This window comes from Pseudochaenichthys georgianus, chromosome 6 (genome assembly GCF_902827115.2).
Source record: "Pseudochaenichthys georgianus chromosome 6, fPseGeo1.2, whole genome shotgun sequence".
Taxonomy (NCBI): domain Eukaryota; kingdom Metazoa; phylum Chordata; class Actinopteri; order Perciformes; family Channichthyidae; genus Pseudochaenichthys; species Pseudochaenichthys georgianus.
Genome location: NC_047508.1, coordinates 33,834,080 through 33,858,421, shown reverse-complemented (window position 1 = coordinate 33,858,421; position 24,342 = coordinate 33,834,080). Strand labels below are relative to the sequence as shown.

General features: G+C 39.7%; 3 protein-coding genes and 1 long non-coding RNA gene across 5 annotated transcripts; 2 read left to right on the top strand and 2 right to left on the bottom strand.

Annotated features, from left to right (window-relative positions):
- Positions 1-669: 669 nt before the first annotated feature.
- golt1bb (golgi transport 1Bb) lies at positions 670-4,214 on the bottom strand. The gene is made up of 5 exons (XM_034085440.1): positions 4,064-4,214; positions 2,367-2,458; positions 2,102-2,280; positions 1,932-2,013; positions 670-1,198 (listed from the first exon to the last, which is right to left on the bottom strand). The coding sequence occupies exons 1-5, from the start codon at positions 4,086-4,088 to the stop codon at positions 1,160-1,162; spliced, it is 417 nt and encodes a 138-aa protein (XP_033941331.1). The 5' UTR covers positions 4,089-4,214; the 3' UTR covers positions 670-1,159.
- A 1,585-nt stretch (positions 4,215-5,799) lies between these two features.
- Positions 5,800-10,791, top strand: slc35b4 (solute carrier family 35 member B4). The gene is made up of 10 exons (XM_034084505.1): positions 5,800-6,071; positions 6,775-6,888; positions 6,986-7,088; positions 7,197-7,246; positions 7,346-7,427; positions 7,534-7,594; positions 8,051-8,160; positions 8,273-8,348; positions 8,465-8,540; positions 9,430-10,791. Exons 1-10 carry the CDS (start codon positions 5,995-5,997, stop codon positions 9,677-9,679), a joined length of 999 nt encoding a protein of 332 aa, XP_033940396.1. The 5' UTR covers positions 5,800-5,994; the 3' UTR covers positions 9,680-10,791.
- Positions 10,792-11,762: 971 nt separating this feature from the next.
- Positions 11,763-18,177, top strand: LOC117447682 (uncharacterized). 2 transcript variants are annotated; one of them, XM_034084503.2, is made up of 9 exons: positions 11,765-12,035; positions 13,103-15,248; positions 15,343-15,457; positions 16,053-16,233; positions 16,349-16,363; positions 16,589-16,672; positions 16,885-16,955; positions 17,387-17,522; positions 17,652-18,177. In XM_034084503.2, exons 1-9 carry the CDS (start codon positions 11,964-11,966, stop codon positions 17,673-17,675), a joined length of 2,844 nt encoding a protein of 947 aa, XP_033940394.1. In that variant the 5' UTR covers positions 11,765-11,963; the 3' UTR covers positions 17,676-18,177. The 2 variants fall into 2 exon arrangements, with proteins under 2 accessions (XP_033940395.1, XP_033940394.1); XM_034084504.2 differs by lacking the exon at positions 16,349-16,363 and having other exon boundaries at positions 11,763-12,035.
- Positions 18,178-23,091: 4,914 nt separating this feature from the next.
- LOC117448620 (uncharacterized) lies at positions 23,092-24,342 on the bottom strand. The gene is made up of 2 exons (XR_004552352.1): positions 24,186-24,342; positions 23,092-23,751 (listed from the first exon to the last, which is right to left on the bottom strand). It is a non-coding gene; the product is annotated as an uncharacterized lncRNA (long non-coding RNA).

Here is a 24,342-nt window from a genome sequence, read left to right as displayed (position 1 = left end):
TAATAATTATTGGCCCTCTTGTTGCAAATCATATGGGAAGATATAACATCTTCCGCCAGCATTCGTCAACCTCACATACACCTTGTGACCCTAAGGTCCACATCCGCAGGCTACATTGATATGTGTATGTTGTGCCTCTACTGTGACATGTCTCCATGCTTTAATGTTCAAAAAGGTGTTTGTTTTTCTCAAACTGCCTGTGCTGCAGCACCTCTTTTCACCCTCTGTCTGAAACCAGAGCCCCAGTCTGCTCTGATTGGTTAGCTGGCTGTCTCTGTTGTGATTGGTCAACCGCTTAGAGTTGTCCCTCTCCATTGTACAAGTAGCCTATCACGTACAATGTTTTGGAGCTTTAGCTAACAGAATTGTGAGTGTTACATAGTGATGTCAATATAGCAGGGTGTGTGGGAAAGAAACTCTCTCTGGAGGGATCACAGGGATTTTAGCCTTTGCAGACCATTGACATGCACACAAACCTATAACACACGAGAGGAAAGGGAAAACCCCAATAAGCGTAATAGGGCCTCTTTAAGTCATACATTTTAGATATTTTCAGACAGGAACTGAAATGTTGGATAACAGAGGCTGATGATTGAGAATGTCACTGGTGCCCTTAAGGGGAAAACATACAAACGGATTCCAAGGTTATAAATAAATATAACACAAATGTATAAAAGACACACTTTATTCCAAGTATGCACTTACAAAACGTACAGTAAAACATCTCCAACACAAGCTTCTTAGAGCTTTTCCACAACAGTTCAGGTTTCTTCGCCTGGGTAACATTTATCTCAACATTAGTTTCTTGAATGTACAAAGTTCCAGTAACACGTCATCGAGGGACTCGTGCTCTCAGTGTCTGTCGAGGCACGATCTGGAGGAGAGGACCCTCAAAGAGCCCCTGACTCTCCGCAGAGTTCATCCAGTGGTCCCATGTTATCAGTCCATACATATCAGACAGGAATGGTACAAAATAGGAGACCTGCTTCCAGCTTTTGAAATTAAAAAAATCTCTTGGCAGTCAGATACAAAACATTAGATGTCAGTCAAACATACAGGTTGTTTGGATTCACAGTTCTGGAGTGGCAATGACCAAAATATACAGTCACCATTAGCTATGATAAATACTGAAACTCCTCGAAAGAAACACGGTCCTCCGTTATACCATGTTGTTGCTCTCCCCAATTTTATCCACCAGCTGGAAGAGAAAAACACAGGAGAGGTTTTTATGAGCTGCATTTTTTACAGATGTAACTGCATCAGACAAAAAAAAATCACTCTTTTCATTTCATTTCAATCATTTTTCGAACAGATTAAAAAAATAACAAATAAAAAATAACAAATGTGAAAAACAGAATACCGTATTGTTAAAATACAGTATTTATCCACATTCATGATAATATTTATATATTCAACTAAAAAAAAAGTCTTCATATTAATAATAATAATAGAAAATCATATGTGTCCGAAAGGGAGTAAGAGGAAGCAAATGCTTATTAAAGTATATGGAGAAAAAACTTGGAAGATTTATATTCCAGCTACAACTATAATTTGATTAAAAGATGAGTCAATCAACAGGAAATCAATCAGAAACTATTCTAATAATCAATGTTTTAGCCAAACATTCTGGCTCCAGTTTCAAAATGTATGCTTTTTTGTGAGAAATAACAACATCCTTCTCCAGTGACATTACATTTGGATTGTCCCATGACTACTTGTAGCCGTTCTGTTAGTGACGACAGCCGATTAATACCGTTTTTTGCCAGGATTTAACTTGCAAATATAGTATGAAGTTGCAGCTTTTGATACGAATGAAGACATAATATAATAAATGTCAGACAAAGGCCGATTAAATACTTTTCAGGCCTCTAGAGCAGGTTTGAAGTGTGCAAAAATGTAAAAGGACATTCATTTAATGTTGTGATACTTACTCGACTGATCCCTGGTAAACTGAGCAAAGATCCGAGCACGGGTACTCGTCTGATGAAGCCCACCGCCACCGGGAAGAATCCTCTGTAACAAAAAGAGAGATGAAGATGAAGATGAAGATAATTCTGATTCTGGATAACGATGACACTGATTTCTTTGTGTTTGAGCTGACCTGAATAAAAGGAAGAAACCGTAGATCTCCAGAACGACTCCAATAATCGGCCAGCCGATCAGGACCACCAGCACCCCCCCCAGGAAGAAGCTGGTGGCTTTCACTTTGTGCTTCTGAAAGAAGAACCTGAACGTCCGCTCCAGGCCGATGACGAAGGAGAGGCCGGCCACAAACAGGATCTGAACCAGAAGAAGACACACGGTCAGAGCTGAGGGAGATGATCGACTGTCATGCAGTGATGTTAAAGGATCATTTATCAACTCACATTTCCAATGGCGAGGAGAGCTTTATCAAAAAACAGCACCATCCCAAAGAAGAGGAAAAACACACCGAACCCCGTCAGCCCCATCCCAATTTCTGTAAAAGACAAAAATACATTTAAACAATTTATTGAGGTAAAACAAACTAGTATTTATTTATCAAAAATAAAGACGGTATAATGAAATATTATAAAGAGAAGGACATTTGAAGAAAGTAGATTAGTTATTACTTCAGCAAATAAGTTAACAATGTAGTAATACTGACATGATAACACTTAAAATAGACACAAATTAAAGGATACAAATCAATGCAATTAACAATATAAATGTAACACTTGAAATTCAACTAAAACTACAAATATAAAGTAAAAACATGAAATGATAAGAACAGTCTCCCAGTTTTAATAATACAAATGCTTCATGTACGTTCAGCTAGGTGACGTCATGACGCTCTCAGCCAATGGGGTTTGAGATGCTAACATAATCCATTCAGCTAACAAACCGGGTTTTTACTAGTGATGGGAATTCCGGCTCTTCTTGGTGAGCCGGATCATTTGGCTCGGCTCACCAAGAAGAGCCGGCTCTTTCGGCTCCCAAACGGCTCTTCAGTTTACGACATATTATACCTTTTAATTAAATCAAATGTAGCCCTGTTTTGACTAATGATGTATATGTGTACACATATATCACTTAAATTATTCAATACATCCTTTGTACGGAAGTATTCAAAAGTAAAAATACATGTTTAATATAAATTATTTGCTGTGGCCAATTGTTTTCATTGCATTTACAGACCCGTGTAACTCTCTGATACCACCCAATGAATGCATTGACTTGCTTGTAGAACCACGCTACACAAAACAGATAGCAACACCTATAAAAACTATTTAAAAAAAGGGGCTACTGTATCGACCTATATAAAGTATATAAAATGTAATATAGTTTTTCTCCCTGCAGGAGAGGGGAGCGTGCTTTGAGATCAGCTGCTAGGCTGCAGCGGGGAGATGAGAGGGACAAGAAGAGATCTCCGTCCTCCGTGTTTTATTCTTATAGAAGTAAGAAGAGAAGTAATGGGGTAGAAACCCTCCTTTTTACGCAGCGGTCCAGACATAGACATCAAACGGCGACACATATTCATTTGTCAGTTACTTTGGCATTAGGCCAGGGATATCTAGATACTTTCCAAGGTTTGACATAATGAATTGTGCTACTTTTAAAGCAAGCAACGATGTTTTCAAATCTGTAATCAAAAAGCTCCTCAAAAACACTATCGAAGCAGTTCCAGCCGTTGTTACGTTAGTTCAAACAGTAACAACGGACTGCTTTTCTTAGCGGATGCATGTCAATTTAAATCAATACATAAAACTATTTTTTAAATCAATAAAATCATTTTCTAAATTCATAAAAGCATTTCAATTATTATTGGGAGTCATGTCGTTACTTTGTTGAGAATGTGGCCATGTGTAATAAGCGGGATAATGTCCACATTGCACATTGCATAATGTGCCTTCATGCCGATCTAGATCCCTCCGCAAAAACAAAACAAAAAACGGCTCGTTCGCGGGCGAGAGCCGGCTCCCGTCGTTCACTTAAAAGAGCCGGCTTTTTGAGCCGGCTCGTTCGTGACCGACACATCACTAGTTTTTACACAGTCACAACAGAGAGAGACAGAGAACAGCGGGGAAACATGAACAGCTCTTACTCTGTGAATCCGTGAGGGAAATCATGTTGGCGGCGGCAGGAGAATTTATCAAACAACAAAATTCTCGTAACGATTAAACCTGCGGGTTTCTGCCGTTAGCACACACTGATACAACAGGAGGAGCGGTGTTACACCACGTCGTCCGGATACACGCAGCACGTATTTCAACAAAGATCGTCTATTGAGAAGATGAACCAGAAACTTTGAAGCTTCCAATTTACCTTTTTCATAATATTGTATTTTATAGTTTTTTCTTTTTTCTTATAGGTGCAGCTAGTTGTAATGACTTTGTATATTGAAGGTAGATTGTGAATTTACTCCTGGTGTAATTAAAGTCGTTTAAGTGTTGAATATCATTTTCAAAATAATGAATCAACATTTGCAAAGTAACTTAAGATATTAAATACATAGTGGAGTAAAAGTACACGATTTACCTCTGAATTGTAGTGGGGTAAAAGTACAAAGTAGCAACAAATTGAAATACTCAATGTCCAAGTACCTCTAAATTGTACTTTAGTACAGTACTTGAGAAAATGTACTTAGTTACTTTACACCACTGTATGAGGCTCACAGAACAGCAACAACATGTTACAACTAGTTTCTGTTACAAGACTGTTCTAATAATAATGAAAAATTAAATGACTCAAAGGGCAGCTCACACAAAATAAACCACCAAACATGACACGTTATAGTACATGGAATTAAGTATAAGATTCAAGATTAATACATTTGTTTGTAATATGCACAGTAGTTACAGTGTAGTTATGTAGGCAATAAACATCTTAAGTCCCAGGCTCCTCCAACAATGCAACATAAATGTATAAAATAACATTTTATTTTTAAACAATAGAAATGGCGCAAGAAGAAAAAGAGTAAAAAAGAAAAAGTGCAAGAGAATGTTTCAGATTGAACTGCACGTAATGCAGGAGAAGTGAAGTATGGTAAAAATAGACAAGCTCAAGTCCATAATTCTTCCATAGACACTGTCCAGTGATATTCCAGATAACTCCAGACAGTTTTAACACCGAGAGATTCCAGGTGTTTCCTCCACTGCATGGAAAGATGAGTCTTTCCATCCAGGCAGTGTTTTATTTTTTCCAGACTCATACATACTCATCTGGGATCAATGTTTTTAACATGGAGATAGATGGAGGGTCCTCCCAAACCCACTTTACCAGAAGATACAAATATATATTAAGACTGAAAACAATGTTTACCCAAGGACATTGTATAATTCACAAAAAAACCTCTAAAAGGTTAAATATGGCAAAACATGATGAAAACACAAGGAGGGCAGACATAAAAAGAGAAATTCTAATGAGACCAAAAAACGGATAAATTATAAAAAAAAAAAAGTATATTGCAAGTTTTTATATTTTATATTTAAATGTCTTGGCTTTTGCAGCAGGGCTGGTTTTGTAATATAAGAGGTGTCGTGATATTGTCCAGACATTTGAGCGGAGTGAGACCTCCATTTTATAGAGACAACTGATCTGCGCATGCTTTAGAATGTTTGTGTGCGTCACTGTTGCGCAGTCATTGCGCTGTTAAAGCAAAAATGATACTCTTTCAAGTCGTTATGTTTCACATATTTTACCCATATGTATTCTTAATTTTGCTCCCTACACAGTATTTTTATTTATTTCGTAATGTTCCCTGAAATACAGAGAACATTAAGGACATTGCGTACCCTTTTCCCCCTAGTTGTGTCAGAAAGGAACTACAACTCCCATGAGCCTATGCAATAAGGAAGTTTCAATCTCAGACGTGTTCAGAGCATGGATGTATAATAAGGGTTCAGAGTTTGTGTTGAAGCAGAATATCTCTTGCAAGACACACGATCAGCTGTTTACTTGCAAATATGCACCGATCAGAAATCCGCTTCATTGAGTGACACCTTTTCCACAGAGCTCCTGTCTGCTTTCACCAACATGGGGACTGCTTTCGCGATTGTTCTGGTGTTTGTGGGTTGTTGCTGTAACGTGGTATCTCTGGAGCTGCTTGTAAGGTCAGTGACAAACTTAGACTGTGTATAAACTCCTGTGCACTTTACTAGGCAAAGGTTTCACAGCTGTGTTTGCTTTGTGTGTGTGTGTGTGTGTGTGTGTGTGTGTGTGTGTGTGTGTGTGTGTGTGTGTGTGTGTGTGTGTGTGTGTGTGTGTGTGTGTGTGTGTGTGTGCGTGCGCGTGTGCGCGTGTGCGTGCGTGCGTGTGGGTGTGTGTGGCAACTGTAGAGTCATTTATTATCAATTTGTCAGAGAAAGGCTTCTCGTGTAAGTGCCACTAGGAGTTTATCTTGTACTTGTGTTTAACTTATTATAGATTAAGTGCTCTAAAGTGATTGGTGCTTTTTAGAATAAGATAATAGATGACTTAATGTATCCCAAAGTTCAACATTTTGTGGCAACATCTCTTGATTTTAAAGATAGTATAAATATTCTTTCTTTTAAGAACATATTTATTATATTTTTCATTAATAGAAATTGAACAAGAAACAGTAGAAGAACATGAAGCATATGGAGTGAATGCCAGAGTTATTTGTATATTTTATTGAATCCTTATGACCTTCTGCCATAGAGGTACCCACTTTTTCTGGGGTGCGTACACATGCAATTATGTCAATTATTGAGTCTGTGTTTTGCAATTTCATCCTTTTAAAGCTTAACATCTTGGATATAACACCTGGATATTCTCTGTTGTTGTGTCCTGCAGACAGTTCCCAGGATGTGGAAACATAGTCACCTTCGCTCAGTTCCTCTTCATCGCATTAGAAGGTTTCATCTTTGAAACAAAATTTGGGACGAAGAAACCAGCAATCCCTATCCGGTAATAACTCAACCAGGTGGTCTGAACGTCCTGTTGCAGGAAAATATGTAGAATGGACACTAAAACAAACCTGTTATCTCACATCTCTCGTCCCCAGCAACTATGTGATCATGGTGACCATGTTCTTCACTGTCAGTGTGATCAACAACTACGCTCTCAACTTCAACATCGCCATGCCGCTGCACATGATCTTCAGATCGGTAAGAGCTGCCTTTTGTCTTCTTTTAACCTTTTATTATTGAGTTTCTTTAATATGACATTACTTCCATATATCACCTGAGTCTGATGTCTGTCTTGTTTCATTGCAGGGTTCGCTAATCGCTAACATGATCCTGGGAATAATCATCTTGAAGAAAAGGTACACCTTCCTGAAAACAATGATACTTCAGATATGATATAGTCATGTCTTCAGGTTGAAAAGCACTAATCTCTGTCTCCCCTTCTTCTCCCCCTGCAGGTATACAGCAAGTAAATATCTGTCTATAGCTTTAATTTCAGCGGGTATCTTCATCTGCACCATCATGTCTGCCAAACAAGTGGTGAGTCCTCTGTTTTTCTAAACAGTACGAGACTTCTTCTCTTTCAAAGTGCATGCAACATTGATCTGAAATGTTTCTGAGGCATTTAGTCATTTTGTTTCTGCAGAATGTAGCCACTGAGGGATCAGAAGAGCAAGGCTTTTACCCACTGATCCACTGGCTTATAGGTGAGTTGCACTTTCAATTGACAATTCAAAATGAAAAGACTGCAACCATGGATTATTGTCATTACATTGTGAATCATTTAGTCAAGAAAATGACAAGAAAATGTGTACATGTCCATCATAACTCACCACAGGCCAAAGACATATCATAAATTACATATTTATTCCAAAACTTAAACATGTTTAATTTACATGCAAATAAAAGAGAGAAAGCAGCTAAGTTTAACAGCGTTTTTGTCATTTTTGCTGATAAAACTACAGAAAAATGTAACAAAATCATATTAATAAACCTTCTGTCGATTGACCTTATTGGAATGAGTGTGACGAAGCCAACCAAGGTCATAATTAGATTTAAAATGAAAAGGTACAATTAATAAAATGTAAGAGACAGATTCAGATTTAACATCTATTCCATTAACATGATCTCCTAAAGTGATTTTATTATGTTGTTTTCTTCAGGTATCGCCATGTTGACCTTTGCTCTGCTGATGTCTGCGAGGATGGGCATTTTCCAGGAGACACTGTACAAGCAGTACGGAAAACACTCCAAGGAAGCCCTCTTCTATAATGTGAGTTTTATCCCTGCTCCGACATGATTGAGTTCTTTGGAAATATTCTCCCTGGGGAATCAATTATGGCATATTAACAGCTATTGATCTTTTTATTTCCATCTCTGTGTAGCACTGCCTGCCTCTGCCGGGCTTCCTGCTCCTCTGCACCGACATCTACAACCACGCCGTCCACTTCAGTCAGAGCAGTGAGTGTTATTAATAAATATCAATAAAGCCCTTTTGTATTGTATTGTTATTATGTCAGGAGAGCATTGCTTCTTTTCTCACAGATGTAAATGAACTTCTCTTTTCTCCCTCTCAGCTCCTACAGTTGTTCCTGTGGTCGGAGTGACGATGCCAATATTGTGGCTCTACCTCCTGATCAACGTCATCACACAGTATCCTAACAAACACGTTTATATCACTACCTTCTATTTATTTATCCAATTGAAAAGTGATTACACTAGTGACCGACCTCCAAAAGAGCCCCCGAGTTGATTAAGAAAATAGGAAGAAACATTATATATTTAAAAAAATATTTTACTTTATCATTCATTTTGTTTTCTCTCTAATCCGTGCTTTTTTCTTGTAAAATATTGTATAGTTCTGGTGGGTTGCTAGTAGACACACTGTTTGTGTCATAGTTAGCGTTGGCTATCAAACATTTGTCAACCGCTGTTTGTTGGTGGTCTGATAGTTCGAGTATCCACATTTCGGTAGTGAATTATTTCTCCAACACTATAAATTGTATGCATATTCTGTAAAATAAATATATAGGTTAAACAAATTCAATTGGTAAAATAAGATGTATTTTATTCTGAAATTAAGGAATAACTTTTAATATGCTATTAAAAGATCCTGAAAACGTATCCCCAGCACATTTTAGGTTAAGGATCATCTTTAAAAATAAGCTGGGTGTGCTTTCAATACACTGGCAGAAACCCAATAACCTGATACGCTGTTCCCAACACTGATCACATCTCCTCTGAAACTCATGTTTACACAGGTATCAAAACATATTGCACAATTAGCTCACAGGTGAAAAGATAAGAAACCGCTTATTATTATTTTCTAAAATAACAAATCATTCTTGTTTTTATCAGCTGGAGTGTCCAACATATTTTGTTTGTTTTTAACTATGTGAGGAAATCAACAAACTGTAAATACTTCACTGGAGACAAAACAAGATAGTTACACTGGCTGTCCAAGACTCAAGCTGAATTGTAAATCACATTTATTTAGTATTGTCTCACCCTCTTGTTACAGCCTTTAACCAGTGTTTTTCAGGTATGTGTGCATCAGAGGTGTCTTCATCCTGACCACAGAGTGCGCCTCGCTGACCGTCACTCTGGTGGTGACCCTGAGGAAGTTCCTCAGCCTCATCATCTCCATCATGTACTTCCAGAACCCCTTCACCACGTGGCACTGGGTGGGCACGGCGGTCGTCTTCCTCGGCACGCTGCTGTACACCGAGGTGTTGAGCAGTGTGTGGGCGGCTCTGCGTGGACCAGGCGGCAAGGCCAAGAAGGCCGAGTGAAGAAGAGGAAGAAGAAGATGACGATAAGGGACTAATGGTCAGATAGAAACACAGTCACTGTGATGGACTTAGAGGTTGTTTTTGGTCAAAACTACCTGCAGCGATTTTATGAAGTTATGTCATTTTCTTAGACAGTAGTACACACACACACACACACACACACACACACTCAGTTTAGACTAGAGGATAAGACTGGTGATACTTTATATGTTCATTATTATCAGCTAATCCCTAGGAGACTCAAATAGGAGAATTTGCTGCTTTTTGGGTTGGTCTAATATTGAAGTTATTTCAATATATTTGGGCTTTAAACTGTTGTTTTCTGATCTTTAATAGACCATAAGATTAATCGGTAAAATCAATTACAGATTAATCAATAATTACAAGAATTGTTGCAGCCTTACTGTAGATTCCTGTAGCCAAATTACATTTTTAATTGAAGCTTTTAAAACTGGTCACATATTTTTCAACTGTTAAATAATTTCCCGGAACAAAACTCGTCACTGAAGTTTTAGCGAACGTTATTCAAACACGACTAAATAGTGCATTTGTTAAGAAGTATTTTTAGCTGTGACTCAATACACAATAATGGAGGGAACATGTGATGTGTCTCAATAATGTGTTTTTAATCATTTTTGTGAAATAATGGCGCTCTAGAACAGACAGAGAAAGTTGTATTAAGCTTTGGCTACTGGGTCACTTTGTTGTTGTTGTTTTTTCCTAAATCGGATTATTGATAATAAAATATCACCAGCCCTATTCTTAAATATTGGTACCTCATTCGTTTTATCAGGTGCAAAATGATGGTGCAACTTTCTTGTGTCTTTAAAAGTTTTTATTATTTATTTTCTCAATGTGACAGCTAATTTACTCCATTTTAGCACTGATACCAACGTTTGTCAGTACAGTGAACGCAATACTGTGATGCTGTTGGATGTAAGACATTAATGTTTAGAAGCAGCTGGAAACACTGTTTGTATAGAGGGATAACTTATGTGGATCATAAGGTTGCTGTAATCTTGTTTTCCTCATCTGTCAAACTGTCTCAGGTGTATTTCATCAGTTTTCCTCAACAAGAAACATCCCATTTTAAAATAAACCTTTACACTCCCTGCACACTCATTAAAATGACAACCTGCTACAAATACACAGAAGATACCAGAGTATCTGTTGCTAATTTAAAGGGCTCTACTTGAGTATAATTTTGAAGTACTTGTACTTTACATGAGTATTAATAACTGAACCTCCTTCATACTTCTGCTCGTCTATGTCTAAGTTGTCTTTACTCCTCTCACATAACACAAAATATAATTGTTATGATGTATTTTAGATTAAGCAACCCAGCAGTAAAGATCCACGTTTCCCCCCCTATAACATTAAAGTTATGCTTACATAAAATGTATCAATCACCATGATACAATGTTATAATATACATAATTATGAAATGAGACATTTTGCATTAAAAGCGCTTTAACTTTCTGTACTTCAGAAATATATTATGAAGTGTTATTTAACGTGTACCTTAAGTACTGCTTGAGTATTTATACATGCTTTCATTGCTAATTTTACGTAAATTATGAGTACTACCACTTCTTTAAAAATAAACTTAAAGTAGAAAAAGTATACTCAAAGCCCCATTTCAGAATAAAGTGTATCATATTTTTGGATTGTAATGCATCATTTGACAGATCAATGCATGTATGATCTTAACCTTGCAGTTAGTAAAGGTGAAGACAATTTTACACACGTTCAATCCTGCTGCTGTGTATTGTAATAATAGGCTATATTATATTAATGTGTTGATTATACTTTACATCAATTATATGAATCTGTCAAGTAAATAGCAATATAGTGGATACTTTACATGTAGCCTACAACATAGGCCTACAATATTTTTCTTCTGAATTGTAGTAGAGTAGTCATGAAGTAGCATAAAATGTAAATGTTCAAGCCAAGTACAAGTAATTAAAAATGCACTTTCAGTACTTGTGTAAATGTACTAAGTCAGGCTACTTCAAAACACTGATAAATTGTTAGTTTTATAAGTATTGTTTGCTGGGACACAATGTTCCTTCATGTCTAACACGCTGTAAAGCAAACGGACCAATCAGGAGCCGCGTTGTTCAGCAATATCCAATAGGAGCAGCTCTTGTTGACGCTCGGAGTGGGAAGGGCAGATTGTTGCAGCTGTAGAGTTGATATCACTGAGCGCACATCCACTTTGTGGATTAAATAATATCATAAATACTAAGAGTAGCGAGTATCTGCTGCTGCTGGAGTGTGGATGGGGGGAAACAGCCCGAGTCACCTCCCAGGAGAGGAGGGTGGAGGAGTCACTTTTGTGAAGGGCATTCGGGTGAGTGAAAGCTCAGGGAGAATGCATGGGTCTGCCAGTGGGAGAAAGTATTCAAACAAATACTGCACACTGTTTCAATGCACAGACCCTCAATGCACAGGGCAGGAGTGTTAGGTTGTTTTCGCAAGCCCTGCTGATTTATACTTTTCTGATTGTGAGATATGTAGTATTTTTTTGTATTGATTGAATTGGACCTCATGTTTGTTGTCACTGCAAAAATGTAGGCTTTCACACACTGCTGTGGTGTTAAATATAGCAAGAAAATGGTGGGCTGTAACATGGACTACAAGGAAAATACAAATACTTGTACACCTGCTTGAATAAACTTATTAAGGAGATGATCTAATTTATTAAAAAAGAAATCACGTTTTTTTAAATAATAACGTGTGTCACAAATATACAATTTTAAAAGCCAATTCTAAATTCGTGTTTGAGTATTTAAACAAGCCCCAGAAGTTATTTGTAGGTAATTATCAAACTGCGACCTTTGTTTATCGACCACTATCGGTGACCTCCTGCAACACCAAGGGTACTTTAAAACTCTAAGGACAGAGCAGCGAAGTAAACATTAAGCTGATACACACATAATTATGTATAACTAATCAACCACAAGGAGTGGAAGGTTAGGCAGGTCCAGCTTATGTAATAATTGTAGCGATTGTAAGAACGTTTTTCAAATGTCTACAACTAAAGTTCTGTTGTTGACTAGACTACATAGAACTCCTACTGAATTTCCTCTCGAGGGATCGATACGTTTTGACCTTGTCTTTAGTATTTAGAGACTTTCTTTGTGATCATGACCTTCAGATAGGTCTTATTCATTATTTAATTAAATAATGAATTAAATACAGAAGTATTCATCAGACAGAAGCAAAGTTGCAAAGACATGATTTTCCGACACAATGACAGCTCCATTTCTTTTAATCTATGTAGGCCGGTCACATCTCGCGCTACTAAAGCCAGATAAAGAAACGGAGGTCAAAAGCACTTAAAGAAAAACACTTAACTATAAGAAGAAATCCTTAACAAATCCATGTAATTTAAGTGCGTCTCTTGTTCCTCTCCAGCTGTCAGACAAAGTGATCCATCGGATGAAGGAGTCTAAGGTCGTCGCTCCTCCACTTTCACAGAAACCACGTCCTCCTCCACCTGAAACACAAACACCACCTCCCGTTCCCCCCCCCTCTGTCAAACACGTACTCCCTCTCCTGACACCTCCACCTCCGTTCACCCCTCCCCAAACTCTTGAAGCCCCATCCCTTCCTCCATCAGTGGAACTGGCTCCTCCTGTAAAACTCGTACTTCCACCTCCTGTGAAGTTTCACTCCCTGCCAGAAGCTCCACCTCTAACTGACCCTGTTCTCTCCTCTCCACCTCCGCCTACTACACCTCCACAAGTAGAGGCACCTGTGGAGTCTCCTCCTCCACCCGCTGTAGTGGAGCCAGTAGTCCCAACTCCATTTGAATCCTTCATCCGACCTCATGTGGAGCCAGAAACCCTGTCTCCACCTCCAGTAGCAGAACCTGTTGTCATACCTCCACCTGTGGACTTGGCTGTTGCTCCACCTGAACCTCAAGCTTCCCCTCCGCCCTCTGAAACACCTGCTGCTGTAGCTCTGTCTGTTGAACCTCTTCATTCTGCTTTACTGTCTGCTCCACCAGTGGAAACAGTTCAGGCTCCACCCACTGTTGAATTAACCCCAATAACACCACCCTGTCCCGTTGAGGCTGCAGTCCCTCCTGCTGCAGCTTTTGATTTAACGCCTGCATGTGAAACGCTTCCACCTCCATCACCTCAAGAGCTGCTGGAAGCACCCACTCCTCTTTTTGAGTCAGTGGCAGCTCCATCTTCTCCACCAGAGTATGTGGCAGCACCATCTACTCTTTTAGAGTCCATTGCACCACCCTGTTCTCTCCCAGAGCCAATGACAGCACCAGCTCCTTCCTTAGAGTCGCTGGCAGCTCCCTGTCTTTCACTAGAGCTTGTGGCACCACCATCTTCTACCCCAGAGCCGGTGGCCCCACCCACCCCTATTTTAGAGCTGGTAACAGCACCACCTACTCCCACTGAGACGGTGGCACCGTCTGCCCCTCTTGTAGAGTCTGTTGCACCACCCGCTCCTCTCCCAGAGCCAGTGACAGCACCAGCTCCTTCCTTAGAGTCGCTGGCAGCTCCCTGTCTTTCACTAGAGCTTGTGGCACCACCATCTTCTACCCCAGAGCCGGTGGCCCCACCCACCCCTATTTTAGAGCAGGTAACAGCACCACCTACTCCCACTGAGACGGTGGCACCGTCTGCCCCTCTTGTAGAGTCTGTTGCACCACCCGCTCCTCTCCCAGAGCCAGTGACAGCACCAGCTCCTTCCTTAGAGTCGCTGGCAGCTCCCTGTCTTTCACTAGAGCTTGTGGCACCACCATCTTCTACCCCAGAGCCGGTGGCCCCACCCACCCCTATTTTAGAGCTGGTAACAGCACCACCTACTCCCACTGAGACGGTGGCACCGTCTGCCCCTCTTGTAGAGTCTGTTGCACCACCCGCTCCTCTCCCAGAGCCAGTGACAGCACCAGCTCCTTCCTTAGATTTGGTGGCAGCACCAGCTCCTCTTTTGGAATCTGTGGCGGCACCTTCCCCTCCCCCAGAGATTGTGGAAGCACCCTCTACTACTCCAGAGCAGGTGGAACCACCCTCTCCTCTTTTAGAGTGTGTTGCACCATCCACTCCTCTACCAGAGCCAGTGGCAGCCCCTCTAGAGCTTGTTGCAGCACCATCTTCTCCCCTGGAGCCAGAAGCACCACCCTCTCCTCTTTTAGAGATTGTGGCAGCACCCTGTCCACCTTTAGAGTCGGTGATAGCACAATCTCCTCCCTTAGAGTTGGTAGCACCACCCTCTCCTCCACTAGAGCCGGAGGCAGCACCCTCTCCTCTTTTAGAGTTGGTTGCTGCACCCTCTCCTCCCCCCGAGACTCTGGCAGCACCTTCACCTCCCCCAGAGCTCACTTTTGAAGAGCCCTCCCCTCCCTGTCACTGTGTGGAGTTGGCTCTTGTACCCTCTGATGCACCTGTAAGCCATTCCTTCGTCGAGCCTCTGGCACCACCTCCACCTCCACCTGCTCCTGCTCCACCTGCTGAGGAGCCCACCCTGACGGTGTTTCTGCCCCCTGCCGTTGAGGCTGAAGTTCCTGCTGTAGCCTCAGCAGCTCCACCTGCAGCAGGTGAGCTGATCGCCAAGGAAAAGAGTGTAGCAAGATATTTAAATACAAATATAATTTTTTTAAGCTTTTTATCAATGATTGAATGTGTTTACAGGCCCACCTGCTCCTCCTGAGGTGGTGGAGGAGAACCTCAGGCAGAAGATCAAAGAGGAGATGCAGATGAGTCTGGAGGAGGAGATCTACCAGAGGAGGCAGGAGCTGCAGCGACAGTAAGGAATCCTGTTTCTTTGACCTGTCCTCTTATGTGGGAAGACTTTTGGGGCCTGTTGCTGTGGGATTAGATGAACTGTATATATGTTGTTTTCCACTTTAATTGAAATAAGATGTCTGATTAATATGTAGCAGTGAGCCATTGAATTGAATATTGGTTTGATTAATCGGTTAAAAGTGTTACAAATTCACAAACTCTCAACATAATGAAAAGTCAGAGTGGAAACAAGTTTGTGTGTCTAGGCCTGTAATCAATGGTCAATCATTATTAGTTGATTGGCCAATTACTTTTGTAGCTCGAATAATCGGTTTGTGTATGAAATGTCAGAAAATATTGAAAAATGCACATCATAATTTCCACGATTTCCATCTATGGCCAAAACCGAAAGATAATCAGTGAAGAGTGATACTAAGCAGTACATCCTCACATTTGAGAAGCTGAAACCAGCTAAAGATTGAACATTTTGCTTGAAAAATACCATCAAAATTGCAGTTGATGATATTTCTTTCTATCAACTTATTACCTGTTCAATCGCTTTAAACAAATGTGTGAAGGATGAACCAGTGCAAGTAGAACATGTGAACTGTGTGCAGGCTGGAGGAGATAAGGGCTCAGGCTCATGCAGAGGCCCTGTCAGCCGCTCAGACTCAGGTGGAGAAGCAGGTGATGAAGACGCTGCAGGCGGAGAAGGCGGCGTACGTGGAGAACCTGACGGAGGCCATCGCGAAGGAGCGAATAAAGACTGACGATGAGAGGCTGATGGTGCAGCTTTACGTAAGCACACAAACAACACGATCTGTACATCGATAGGATCTCTCGTGAAAATGTGAAAACCCTTCCTCCTCTTACTGTGAATCTCTTTCTTTCTTGCCCTCTCGTGTTGTTTCAGCGGATGGAGGTGAAGGTAAGACGGGAGATCATTTACACGTGCATGACTCACTTTTCACTTTCATTCTACTCTAATCGCACTGAAGCTGCTGAGTTTATGCTTTGCTGCTCTTCATTTCTTTGATGATGAGATAAGGGAATAAAGTGATATCACATATTGGAATTCTGTTGACTGTCCACAATATATGAAATCATGAAAATGTCATTGTGGTTTTAGCTATTAACACATTTAAACTCACAGGCTCATCAGCTGGAGGAGCGGGAGAAAGAGTTGAGGAAACGAGACGCTCTCTACAGGGAACACGTCACAAAACTTGAAAAAAAGGTGAACCCAATGTAGAGAATCGCCTGAATCTGCAGCTCTTATTGTAGCTTCATAATGAGTATTTGCTCATTGTTTAGCTCTCCACAAATGTTCTGTTTCCACTTGAGCACTCATCGTGTCGTTTACAGCAGCAGCATGCCGGCATTGTCAGAGAACAAGCTCTTATATGTTGTAATATTTGACCTTTATGAGTTTTTTTTCCTGTTTGACAGTGCACTGAGTTTTATAAAGTGACGGCTGAGAGCTTCCAGAAGGGCAAAGAAGACACTCACAACCGTTTTGCGTAAGTTTGGAATCATTGTATTTGCATGAATCCAAAAATGATGTCCAAATGCGCCTGTCTTAATAATCCGGTCTTAAAGGGGACCTAGTATGCTCATTTGCAGGTTCATATTGTATGTTGTGCCTCTACTGTGACATGTTTACATGCTTTAATGTTCAAAAAGGTATTTACTTTTCTCATACTGCCTGTTCTGCAGCACCTCTTTTCACCCTCTGTCTGAAACCAGAGCCCAGTCCGCAACATAGTGATGTCCCTATGTTTTGGAAGTAAACAAAGGAGTCCAATAGAGGTGTTTCAGGCAGAGGGAGAGAGTGTGTGGGAGAGAAACTCCCCGTGGAGGGAACTTAAGGATTTTAGCATATATATAAGATATTTCTCTACTTTGCATGTTTCAGAAACCATTGTTCTTTATATTTACATGTGTCTCACAGGCGTGTTGATATCCAGCCGGTTTGCAGTGACCTGCAGGGTCAGATTCTGAAATGCTACAGGGAGAACACTGGAAAGACTCTGTCCTGCTCCAGTATCGCCTCGGCCTACATGCAGTGTGTGGACAATGCCAAGAAGGTATGACTCGAATATATATATATATGTGTATATATATATATATATATATATATATATATACCACCATCACTCTTTGATACATGTCAAAATTATTTATCGTTGGTAACATTTTCACCACTCCATCTACAGAATAAACTGAGCACAGGAGGGTAATGTGACTTGATGAAGACATCTGACAGATGTAAGAAAGCAAAAGAAACTTGATGAAGATAATTCAACAAATGAACGATTTACTGGAAACACAGGAGAATCAACTCCAGGCTTTAGACTAGTCTAGAACAAGTGCCAGTAGTTTGAAGATCATCTGAAAGCCTATTGTGCCACATCAGTAGCAAATAGATCAAACCTGGTGCTGAAAATAAGGCAAATCACAACAAAGGAGCAAATGATGAAAACTTTAGAATTCAAGTAAGGTATTTGTATAAGATATAAGGAGTGCTGTTGATCATCATGTATGTGTGCCTTGAAGTTAGGAAAGCTATTATCAGATTGCAGATGCATGAAATAATTGTTCAATGAGCCGAGTGTGAAGTGACACACACCTATAAGTGTTTGAGGTTATTGTACTGTACATACATTATTTCACGGGTTATTTCTGGTGCATGCACAAAGATATTAAAGACATCTCAATAAACTTTGTTGTGGAATCACAAAACGACTTTTGTTTTTGTTTTGCAGTTTTAGACAATATCTGGTACGTGTTTGCTATACCGTCTAGCGCAGGGGTCAGCGGCCCTTTAAGCCCTCTGCTCTGGCTCCCTTGAGCTTAGACAAAAATAAGAAGGAAATAAAATAAAAGTATTTGTAGGACTATTTATATTTTGTTGCATGGTTGAAATGTTTCGTATCTTGTATTTTGAGGTGATACTGTGACACATAAATAAAAAACAAAACGGTTTTAATTAGGTCAACTAAAATATGCGTCACATCCTGCTACGGTCCCGCGCGAGCGCCTTTTCATGGAGGTGAATAACCTGACCCCCGATTCGATGAGCGAACTATGGATAAATAAAAAAAAAGTACAGGAGGAACACAGGATTTAATTCTGTGTGGACAGAGTTATATGCTTTCACAGCAATCGATGCTGGTTTACCGGTATGTTTGATATGTAGAGAGAAGTTGTCAACGGTGGTGCAGCCTTTACGTATCGAGGAGCAACAAGGGAGAGGAAGACAGCTGACGATCTTCAGTCATAATTCAATGGGGTATGTAATTTATTTCAGAAAACACTTTTTGTTATATTCCATGGAATGCTCTTAACGTCCCGATAGCAATGAATATATTAAATGCTTTGACAATAAATACATACAAAAATTAATCTCTGGAAGCCGTAGCGCTGTAAAAAACACGACCAATCATCTGAGCCGGCCCGGCTAAAATAACTGGATGGCCTACCTGCCTGTCAGCCTTCCAGCTGTGCACAAATGTATCTCGTGCCCTCATTGGTCATGTTCGTGTGTGTTGGAGGAGGGACTCTAAGAAAGTCTGAAGCATAGGCTGTATGGTCTGAAGGAAGAGGCATATTTTTTCCGGTTGTGTACTTTCAAATTCAAGCGCACTCAAGCTGGTTTCTCCATTCTTACCTACCCGACCTTTAACTCTTTTTAGGGTGCAGCTATATGTTTTATTTATTTCAAAGTGGGCCCATTTTAATAATATTTTTTTTCCCTTCAAATGTGCAGAGGACTCCCCAAGTGCTGTGTTTCATTTATTTTAAAGTAGGCCGGTGTATTATTTTTAATTCTCCTTATAAGAGTTCTTTGTTTCTTATTAGAGGTTAACAGTTTTATATCATGTAATAAATAGCCTAATAAATGCTAAAAAACTGTAGTTTTTGTCGGATATAACAATACAAAACTATGAAATATGTTTTGCGGCTCCAGACAAAAACATTTTTGGGAAAAAGGAGCAAAATGGCGCTTTTGGTCAAAAAGTTTGCAGACCCCTGGTCTAGTGGAGGAATCATGTCCTCATCTAAAGTTGAATATATTTTTTATATTTTGATGTCACATGAACATTTCTGAAAACATTCACTTGCAGGGATATTTAAATAAATGTTTTATATAACATAACATGCAATATTCATTCTTAGGGTATAAAGCCATTTTAGGTACGTCCACTGTATATTGTGCCAGATTTGCTCCAGTTTGTGACTCTTACAACCTCAGAACCAGTGCCTGGATACGGTTCCCGCTAGGGTCCTGCTGTGTGGACTGAGGCTGGAAAAAGGAGTCTTTTTTTATTATGGTCCTTGGTCTTGGAATGACTTTCAATCAAGCCTAAAACTGAGGTCCCAATAGCGTGTTTTAAATTGAAGTTGTCTGAGGTCCTTACCACCAGCTGCTCTTGCAGTAATAAGTAGTGTACCTTACTGTCTCAAATGTGCACAATGTAGTGACTGCTTTTCGTCTTCTTGTTTACTTTTCATTTCATTTCAAACCTTTATTTAACCAGATTGGTCCCATTGAGATCATAGATCTCTTTTTCAAGGGAGACCTGCACTTAGTTGTGTTCTCTGTATTTTACATGTCTGTGTTATGTGTAAGAACGTGTAATGTTGCTGCCTTCTTGGCCAGGCCAGCATTGTAAATGAGATTTTATCTCAATGCTTTTATCTGGTTAAATAAATAAAACAGTAACCTGTTTATTTTTTTATGTTTATAGTATTTAAAATAACAAATCAACTGTTCAAACCTTACAGATGACACAGCTCACTGTGGTTGGTCTGGTTTATTTCAGTTGTTGTACACACAAAAAAACATTATTTGTTTAAATGATGCTGTATTTTTTCCCCACAATGCAATGCACAATGATAAAATGAGCCAAAAAACAATACCTTACTACTAATCAAACCAACAAATTCAACGTGAGATCTGTACAAGTCTATAATGCTCTATTTGAAATGTACTGACCTGAAACAAATAACTGTATACAATTAATAGTAAAGAATTTGGGACACTGTGTCTGGCTCAACTTGCTCTCAACATACTATTTTTTATTTGTTTTTGTTGCTCTTAAATATAACTCTTACACTCAACATCAGACACTGATAACACCAGTAGAGGTCCCTCCACCTTCAGACTGCTACTCAAAACGTTTCCTTATCCATCCGTTATTGATTAAAGGAAGGATGGCATTCCCTTTTTGTTAGTGTCACTTATTAACCATTCTTCAAACAACATGTTGGGACTGTAATTTTACCTGGTTAACATATGCCAGGTTTAGAAGTGGAGTTGTTTTAGACAGTTAATACTACTCTATTTTTGTGGTAGAACTAAAGCAATATTAATCTTTAATGTTGAGGGATTCAAATTAAAGGTTTAAACTGATTTTGATGTACTGTATAAAGTGATCACATGTGGTGACACCATTTGCTTCTGATTATAGATGAGCAGAAGCATAGAACAGGATAAAAATGGATTTATGTGCAACTGTATTAAAGGGAGGTACATTTTAAATAGTTGCATTTCTTATTAGATCTCGAGTCTTTCTGCTACTAATTTTGGTGAAATCACAGTGCTGCTAAATTGAGGCCTGTTAACATGTGAGTGTTCGCAGTGGCTGTTCTAGACCAATTTGACTGGGGGGGCCAGGCTGGGGCCAGTTATTTTCTGAGGGGGGCACAATAAATGCAGGACGAAAAAGACAGTATGAAAACACCTAAGAAAACAATGCAATACAGTTATTGGTATTTGTTTCATTACACATTATTATATGCTTACCTTTGTATGCTGTTTGGGTCTGTGGGACCCGTTTTCAGTGTTTACTAAAAGAAAATTATTTTAACCTGCTTTATTTGGGGGTGGACCTAACCTTCTCTAGGGGGGTCCGGGGGCATGCAGCCCCGGGAAGGTTTTTTATTTTTTAAATGTTAAAAATGTTAAGTTAAATGCATAAATCTGGTGCACTTTGAGCACAAAAGGAATTTATGGATACAGCTCTCAACACTCAGATGAAAGGGAGCTGTATACTTTTCAATAATCAAAAAATCTTTAGAATATGATCACAACCAATAACAAATCATTTAAACTTGTTTATTCTTATCTTATGTTACCTATAATATTCTTTCTTTTTATTTATGCATATTTTATTAATCACTCCCCTTTCAAACAGTTTTTTTTTTTACTGTCCTGTAGTAGGCTACACATTGGAATGATTTCTTTATTTTTTACAACACATTAAATAGATAAAGGTGTGCTCTCTGTCTCGCTCGCTCGCTCACAGAGGCTGGGTGCTCCTCCTTGGCGATGACGGTTTGTTAAAAAAAAAAAAACATATTTGTAAAGTGGGGGCTATTGAGGGCTTGCGAGATACCGGTAGCTCGTGATCGATGTATTGGAGACCCGTGAATGCTCTAATGGGTCCGACTAGAATGACAAATATCGTTACTTCTGCCTATTCCATCAGCCAAGAAATAGTTTGATCATAAACTTTTTTTCTTTTCTTTTTTAGGGGGGCCACAGGGGGGTCCAAAGTCAGTGTTAGGGGGGCACTGGCCCCCCTGCCCCCCCCCCCCCTTTTACCCTTCTTATTTTCAGTCTTACTGCATTAGTGAACTTTGCTTTGAACTCTGAATTTGATTTGTCAAAACATATTAAAGCTTATTTATTTAATGAGATATTGTGACAACTTCCCTTCACGTTGAAGCCTAAAAGGACTTCCACAAGCAGACATTAAAGTGTTCGTTTACCTTTGCAGCTTACATCCTCATCGATACTAGCTGTACAAGAAAGGCCATGAAAGTAAAAACCAAGGAGCAGCTGTGCTCTGCAAACCAGATCTGACATGCATTTCTTTCATTTGCCACAGAGGAAGCAGCGGCCACAGGCACCAGTGTATCTGTGGCTTTTTGTGTTTATGCACAAGAGTGGTGTGTGTACTAAACATTATGTAATTTCATTTGAGTACACTCATGCAATTTGGTGAGTACCAAGTAAGTAAGTACTACTCTAGAAGCATCATGTTTTGTGTGTGTACCATCTGCTTTACTATCAAATGAAGTACCAACACCCAGAGCAATAACATGCAAAATGTACAAACTTCTCGAGAAACACAGTATTTTTTTCGTGGTTCTGCCAGTTTTTCTCACTTCACAGAAGTCATTGATTGATCATGTTCAACTTATTGTTAATGCAAACATGAACAGTTTTAAACCTGAACAGTATGACTGCTAATTCACTGGCAAAGGTCATTTAAAGCTGCTGTGACTTTAATAAATATATTTGGCTAGTGTCTGGACATGAATCTCTCAACAACTATTAAATGGATTGCCATCACATTTTGTAAATATAAGATGGTAAATATGACAGCTAAACATGCATTGTCATTGTAAGCATACTAGCACACTGCTGAGGTTAGCATAGCTCATGTGCAGCCTTGACTAGCTGCTTTGCCGTAGCCTCTTTGTCTTTACTATTCTCGCTCACTCGCTGGTATAATTTTATATTTCCTTTAGGAGTTTGTGAAGCGCAAAACGAAACTACAAGAGATTTAATTAAGAAAATCCTGTAGTCATGGGTGAAAACAGGACTCCAAAAAATGCTTCTGCGGATGTGTAATTAGGCAACAGTTTGCGAAAAAAGTTTACTTTACTTATGTCAAAGTTGTGCTTACAGTTTGGTCTTGCTGGCCACAAATAATCACATAAAGCAGTTTCAACAGTAACTAAAATAGTGATGTTCTCTGTGTCCTTGTTCAGGGGTCGTCGTTCCCACTTGGGGCTCTGACTGCCATCTCTCTTCACTGCTCGATATTTCCAGGTCCATTTTCAAGGTGCAGATCACAGACGTGATCATCTGACCCTCCAAATTGTAGTCAGACACTCTCCATTTGCTCTGACTGTCTGCTGTCTCTGGTGAGTGAACCACACGGGTGACTCTCACCAACTCCCTCCCCTCAAACTGTATCTTTTTAAAGTGATTATTCGTGTTAGCCAGCGTCGGTATGTCGATCTGATGAGGGTGGATTTGGGTCAAAAGCAGCGTTATCCTTTTGCTTTCTTCTTCAGCTTGTGCCAATGAGAGTGGGATTATTAAAGATGTGCTGAACTGGCACACACATACCCTTTCCTTGCACCACATTTGGTTAAAACTCAATTCATCAGTTTTGGGCCCACACTGGAAAGACGGTAAGCAAAAAGCCAACGCTTTTATCTGGCCTTGAGTCAGGGCAGATGGTTCGAGGTTTGACACTTCCATCTTAATGATCCTTCGCTTTGGCCTCACCGAACCTGTTGCCAAAACAAAGAAAATCAACTTGCCTTGTATTAATTACGTAACATTACATTTCATTTAGCTGATGCGGTAAACCATGGTGATACAAACTCTCAATAATATGCATTTCCTTCAAGTTCGCCAAAACCATTGTAAGTGGTGGTGCATTGGCTTCAAATGGGCTGAACCTTGTAAGGGCTGGAAATATAAAAAATATTTTTGTTGGGTCTAAAGGTCTAGATGAAGTGAAGACTTACAGCTCTCCTCATTTCAATGGGGAGCTCGTTCCACACCTTTAGAGCCAGAGTAGCTAATAGGTGTATTTTTGTTGAGCGGTACCTGAATAGTGATCTAATTAGCTGATGCCAATACGTCTTAAAGTGACCATTTTCAACAGATTTCTCAAATAATGCCTCACCCAGAGAGTTGGGATTCTATGTGGATAACATACCTGCAGATTCATCCATGTTGTTGGCTGACCAGTAAAAAATGGTCAAAAGTTTTCTTTCGTCCTGTTCAGATATAAAATGTTCATATAAATCTTCCATTTTACTTGAAGAGATCTGAAGAGACCTTTCTTTGCATCTGAGTGAGCACAGTTTTTTGAA

Coding starts and splice junctions, on each gene's coding strand:
- golt1bb (XM_034085440.1), bottom strand. CDS start 4,088: ATGATTTCCCTCACGGATTCACAGA. Junction 2,459..4,063: donor TTCCCTCACGGATTCACAGA/GTAAGAGCTGTT, acceptor TGTCTTTTACAG/AAATTGGGATGGGGCTGACG. Junction 2,014..2,101: donor GGTTTCTTCCTTTTATTCAG/GTCAGCTCAAAC, acceptor TTTTTGTTACAG/AGGATTCTTCCCGGTGGCGG.
- slc35b4 (XM_034084505.1), top strand. CDS start 5,995: ATGGGGACTGCTTTCGCGATTGTTCTGGTGTTTGTGGGTTGTTGCTGT. Junction 7,247..7,345: donor ATAATCATCTTGAAGAAAAG/GTACACCTTCCT, acceptor CTCCCCCTGCAG/GTATACAGCAAGTAAATATC. Junction 8,161..8,272: donor AGGAAGCCCTCTTCTATAAT/GTGAGTTTTATC, acceptor ATCTCTGTGTAG/CACTGCCTGCCTCTGCCGGG.
- LOC117447682 (XM_034084503.2), top strand. CDS start 11,964: ATGGGGGGAAACAGCCCGAGTCACCTCCCAGGAGAGGAGGGTGGAGGA. Junction 16,673..16,884: donor TCACAAAACTTGAAAAAAAG/GTGAACCCAATG, acceptor CCTGTTTGACAG/TGCACTGAGTTTTATAAAGT. Junction 16,956..17,386: donor GACACTCACAACCGTTTTGC/GTAAGTTTGGAA, acceptor TGTGTCTCACAG/GCGTGTTGATATCCAGCCGG.